This window comes from Cariama cristata, unplaced genomic scaffold (assembly GCF_000690535.1).
Source record: "Cariama cristata isolate BGI_N322 unplaced genomic scaffold, ASM69053v1 scaffold3069, whole genome shotgun sequence".
Taxonomy (NCBI): domain Eukaryota; kingdom Metazoa; phylum Chordata; class Aves; order Cariamiformes; family Cariamidae; genus Cariama; species Cariama cristata.
Genome location: NW_009637231.1, coordinates 27,573 through 33,586, shown reverse-complemented (window position 1 = coordinate 33,586; position 6,014 = coordinate 27,573). Strand labels below are relative to the sequence as shown.

At 42.1% G+C, this 6,014-nt stretch overlaps 1 protein-coding gene across 1 annotated transcript in view; it reads left to right on the top strand.

Moving 5' to 3' along the window:
• Positions 1-776: 776 nt before the first annotated feature.
• NPNT (nephronectin) overlaps positions 777-6,014 on the top strand; it is a gene marked incomplete at its 5' end in the record, with an annotated part of 25,113 nt that continues 19,875 nt past the window's right edge. The window contains 2 exons of the mRNA XM_009708205.1: positions 777-896; positions 1,725-1,844. Coding sequence (XP_009706507.1) covers positions 777-896; positions 1,725-1,844 — 240 coding nt within the window. The remainder of the gene's footprint in view (positions 897-1,724; positions 1,845-6,014) is intronic.

Sequence of the window (6,014 nt, the reverse complement as noted above, 5' to 3'; positions counted from 1 at the left end):
AAGTAACAAATTATTCTGGTTTACTTAGAGGAAACCAACACGTATTCTTGGAAGAGAATTCTGAAGGAAATTTTCACTCAGTCTTCTTGTTAGAAGCCTTCTCTACTAATATAAAAATTGTAGACTGAATATTTTCAGTTTAAGTCATGAATTCTGTATTAGATTGCAAATCTGAAATACCAGCCTTCATGGATAGTCCTTGACAAATATCACTGAACTCAGATACTTTTTTTTTTCCCCCAGTATTTTCTAGATAGTAAGGAATACATTTTCTCTCTGAGATTGTTTAAAGTAGGTTAGCATCAGCTTTCCTGCCTTCCTCTGCGGCTGATTTTGAAGCATGATAGAGAATCACTGAATTGCTATCAGAATCACTGATAGTGATTGCAGCTGTGGCATTTGCTTTCTCCCTCCTCCTCCTCCAGAGTTCTGCCTGGTCCTGGACTTGACATCAACGTGAATAGTGGCAAGACACGGGCAGCCTGAGCTTCTGCGTTCCCTAAGGAAACTTCTGTTGGCACTTAATCGAATACTAATACTGTCGTTTCTGAAAGGATATCTGTGAAATAGAAGAAAATACGCCACTTGGCAGGAGGGGTGAACAGTGCTTCACGCGGGATGTTCTGGACACTTGCTATCATATCAGCTGGACTGCTTATAAAAAACTAATAGCCATATTTTTCCTTCTTTCTCCAGGAACTTGAACTAGTAGTTTTTTCACACATACTTTTTATGTTTTCTTTTCCCACCCCCTTACCTTGTACCCTTCATTTCAGATCTCAATGAGTGTGGACTAAAACCACGGCCATGCAAACACCGGTGTATGAATACCTACGGCAGCTACAAGTGCTACTGTCTGAATGGCTACATGCTTATGCCAGATGGAACGTGCTCGAGTACGGCAAGGCTTGTTGCTTGCTTTTTTTCAAGCTCCTCAAGATCCCTACTTGGGTGTCCCTGGGAAACTTTTATGAAATAAAGATGGGTTCCAAAGTAAAAGATTAATCTTGCTGGAAATTAGGCAGTTGCAGAAGATGAGCTGCTTTTTTCTGATGAAATTAGGCTGAACAAAACAAGAGCAAATATTTTGATTTTATTAGTTTTATTACAGGTTTCCCCAGAAGCATTCTTCAATGCTGTAAATTACTGTTAATTGGCCTTCAAGGACAAGTGCTTGCGGTTTTCATTGCAGCAAGACACCTGCAGTTCTGCTGTATTATGTCCTTGTGAATGTAAAATCATTAAAGCTGCAGATGTTGGTTGTTTGACTGGTATAAAATTATAGTCATCTCTCTAGAGATCAGGTTCCTACTTGCTCCCATAAAAGTGGATATTTTGAATTTCTGGACAAAGAGAAGGGGAGAGAAATTACCTTTAATTAAAGATGCTCCTATTTTAAAATGGCAGTACTGTCCAGGAGAGTTTATAGTACATACTGGGCTCATGCATTCCATGACACAACTTGCTACAGTTGTGGTTTCTTTGGTTTTGTTTTTGGTTGTTGTTTGGTTTTTTTTGAGAGATGCAGTTTGTGGAAAGAAAAAATTTACTGCACATGCATTTACTCTTTAAAGCCTGAACGCTGAACAGACACCTGTCAAATTCAACAAGCATTTCTCCACTTCTGTCATAATTATACGACATCTTAATTCTCCAAAGTTTTTAGTAATTTTCTGGTACTGATTGGAGTCCTTATCTAAATATGTTCAATTCTTTTTCCCTAGATGCCCTTTCTTGCTCGATGGCAAACTGTCAGTACGGCTGTGATGTACTGAAAGGGGAGGTACGGTGCCGCTGTCCTTCTCCAGGACTGCAGCTAGGGCCTGACGGCAGGACTTGCATAGGTAGGTGGTCAAATGTAGATTTAATTTACTTTTTCTCCAAAATGTTTTTATCCTTACACTGAATGCAGTTCAAGAAAGTTTATGAGATGTATTTAGAATGTGTCATACATGCAGTTTAAAGATGTTACTAATGAGAGTCAGGATAGGCACATTGCTCAGGTGCTCTCAAGTGGTCTGTGTCAGAGATGGTCACTGTCTTCCTCCAGTCCTGCAAGTTTCATTGACTGCTTAGCACTTGCATGGGCTGCTTGGCAACCAAGCCCTCAGCCCTTACCACTCCTGTTCCTGGGTCATTTTAAACTATTGCTAACAGAGACCTCAAATTACCTGCTTGCATTAAAAAAAGGAGTGGGGAGGTCAGCTCTCCCTCATACCCAACAAGGTGGTGCCTAGGCTCAAGGAGTAGAGGGATAATCTGCGCAGATCATCGAGGTTATACTGGGATGAGGTGAAGGTTCATGCACGCTCTCAATATTAATGGGATTGAAGCTGCTGTCTTTCTTCCATACTGTGGAAACTCCAGGTTAAAATAAACTCAGGGATTCAGACTGTATGAAAGTGAAATGTTTTGTTCCCACGTTCGTGAACATGGAAAGGGTGCTTATGGTTAATCAGACTGTACTGTGCCACACTCTACTATGGTCTGAAGAACAGTGTGACGTGTGATTTCATTAGTCATTAACTATACATCCTGAGTGGATATCATGCTCCAGTGATTTTATTATTTGTATCCTATGCAGTGCTACAGTTTCATAACCAGTAACAACACTCGCGCTGGAAGAATGTAAGAGAATGTGGATGCCCTAATTACCCATTTGAGTATCATGGCTGTCCACAGAGGAGGTGGTTCTCCAAGTGGCTGAGCCATGCTGACTAAGAATTTGTTGGCAGAGCAAGGGACAGATTCAAGATCTTCTGATGTGAGGAGCAGGCTTAGCTCTGAGTCAGAGGCTTCCTGAAGTGCATGATTGACACATCTATGTATGCAAAAGAATGGGTAGAACAGGAGAAAAAACCCACCATTGTCACATGCTGAAGGGATTGAATTGTGATTAATTGCGCTGTGGACATTGTGGCAGACTGAGATCTTTGGAAAAGACTCATGGCATGCCATAGTGAGATGAGGGATTTTAAGAGCAAATTCAAGGAAGTTATACCAAGTACAGAAATTTGCTGGAAAAATACTTGTCAGGTTCTCTTAAGTGTGCATTTTTATATTCAGGCAAACTTCATACTTTGAAATAAACAAAGTGTACTTTTAATGCTGAAGACCAGCACTCAAACCAGTTATATTGAAACTGTCTCAGTTCTTCAATGTAGTTTTCAAAAAACACTTTTTTTTCCCAGAAGGGTGAAGAACTGTGTACCCACATTTCAGTTGAGTGTGCATCAGTCAGGTTGATCTCATAACCTATTTTTAAAATTTTCCACAAAAATTTCAGAGCAGTCTTGTACCACACAGAGAAAGTAGTCACAGCAAGAGATGGCTGTCCTTCATGGGTTATAACATGATCTCCTCCTCTTTTTTGGTAAGAAGTGATTGTGACATGCACCCTTTTTGTGTTACTTCTCTGTCAAGTTTGAGTTGTACTAAAACCAATAAATACCTCCAAGAATTGAAGTTATTTGGGGCTAAGACTGTGCCTTTTCCTCACATGTGTACAAGCCTGTCACTGTTAGGGAGGCTGTCGGCTCTGGCAAGGGTCTGGGTATTGCTGCAGTACAAAAAGTGTAGGTGGTGGTAAAAAAATTGAAGCATGCATTGGCTACAGCTCATGAAATCCTTATTTGAGGAGAGTTTGAAAGACAGCTGAGAATGTAATGCTTATTTTTAGCACAGGTGGAAATTCCTCTAGGCATTATTCTGTTCTTAGTTTAACTCATACTGATCATTCTTTTGTTAAAATGTTCATTCAAGACAATCAGCGAAGAGCCACCAAACAGTTTGACTATGAAGGTAAATCATATAAACTAAACGACAACGAATTGAAAAAGAATACAGCAAAGTATTCAGTGAAAATATGGATTAACTGACTCTCATATTAAATGCAAGCAGTAGACTGTTACTTTTTTCCATTATTTTTGTGTCAGTTTTCAACAGCGTATTGATTAACAGCTCAATCCTGTATCTTTAGTATGTCTAACTGCCTAAACAATACTACTACGGTGCGCTCATCATCTAACATACTTCTTGCCTTACGGGAATTTGCAAAAACTTGAATATGTACAGAGGGAAAAGCAGGACAAGCTACATTAGGTGTTGAAGAACACCTAATATATACCTCATCATCATTCCATGGTGAGGTATGTTCAGTGGCTAACCTTCTTATTGAATTCCTTTCTGAAGTTGTGGTTTAAAGATTTTTTTTTTTAAAAAAAAATGCAGACACTAATTCATAATAAGAGTCTGAAATTTGCAGCCTTGAAATAATATTTTAATAAAGAGTAGAAAATTGTGGGTTGTAGATTAAATGACTCTAAGGAACACAGTAGAATTTGTAAAACTGTTGATGTACTGAAAGCCTAAAACATTAATAATAGATTCAAACCAAGAGGCAGATTTATAGGGGGATTCAGACATGTGGCGAGGTGCCCAGTATTGGCCTCGCTTTCTTTCTCATTCAGGCCTTTATTGCGGCGTTGACGAAGTGCTCCCGTCTGAGAGGAAAGGAGAGCTGTTATTTTGGAGTGGTCTGATGGGCCAGAAGTGTGGGAGCTGAGGGGTTGAATCCTTGCTGTCCTCGGTAATTCCTCACGCAGAGTGGGACAGTGCCCGCAGGAGCTACCGGGAGAGCCCATCCAGCCAGAAATTCACAGATTTAGGTCACTTGTCTTGGCTGTGGGAAGCACAGCTTGGAGAATTTGAAGCTACATCTCCCCTGCCTCAGGTAGCTGCCCTAACTAACCGGCAGTTTTGTGGTAATGCTTTTTCTGTGCTCTGCAAGAGACTCCAGCTTCTCCGTGCCTTGTTCAGGCCTCTTACACAAGCAGCAGGGCATCAATCACTCGGCTTTGTTTTGCACTATCGACACCTGCAGCTGAAGTGCTCCTTTTGGGAAAAGAATTGCGTGGAGAGCAAAATCTTGCTTTCCCATAGATCAAGAGCCTGATAGAGCTGCAGAGCAAAGACTTGAACTGTGCCCTGTAGATAACCAACAAACGTCAGGAGAGGCAGCCACGCATGGCAGATCTCTGCCCCAGCGAAGAATTAGGGCTCAAGCACTTGGCAGCCCTCAGCACGGTGTCCGAGGGCTACGAGGTGAGTGGTAGCACAAGCAGCTTTTGTGTATCAGCCTGACCTCATCTGAGAGTTTCCTAGACAGTGAAAGCAGCACTGGGTGAGCACCAGCTGCTCCCTGGGCCTCTGCCTGCCTTGTTAGTCAGCATGAAGAACAGCAGCTTCTGGGAGATGAGGGGCATCAGACATTTCCTGAGCATCACCCGTGTCTTCCCACTCCTCTGTCCTTGCCTGGACATCGCTTGCTGAAGCACTGCTTCAGGTCCTGCTGGGAGCCCCTGGCAGGGCAAATGGGAGCCATCTATCTCAGCACCTCTGAGATATTTTAAAGTCACTTGGGTAACCAACCCCTCCGTGAAAGAGGGGTCAGCTACAGCGTGGGGACCATGCAGGGTAAGAGATTGCAAAGAGCAGGTACTCAACTGTGGTAACAAACTGGTAGGAGACCCAGAAATACTGCACCCCTGGCATTAGCTTGAGCTCTCTTTGTTTAGAGCAAGTCCTGAACAGATGAAGATTTCCTGATAGGCTCAATGGGCAGGTCATGGATTAGGGACACCTGAGACTTTATAAAACCAAACCACTTCCTACTGCAGGGTGATGTACTTTGAATATGCATGTGACCTGTGCTACAGGAACAATATTCCGGGCATCTACTGCAGGGTGATGTACTTTGAATATGCGTGTGACCTGTGCTACAGGAACAATATTCTGGGCACGTTTCAGAAGAATTACTGGGGTAGTTTTTATTACTATTCCTTACCTGTAAATCCAGGTGCTGTCTTTATAACCAGGCAGGGCTCAGTGGGACAAAAGAAAGTTACACAAATAACACAAAATAGCTTTTCTTCAGACGAGTCTTTCGAGGCCTTGAAGAAGCTGTCATGCGTTCTGTGGGGAATTAGAGGATGTCTCCTCTCCAAGGGGAAGGG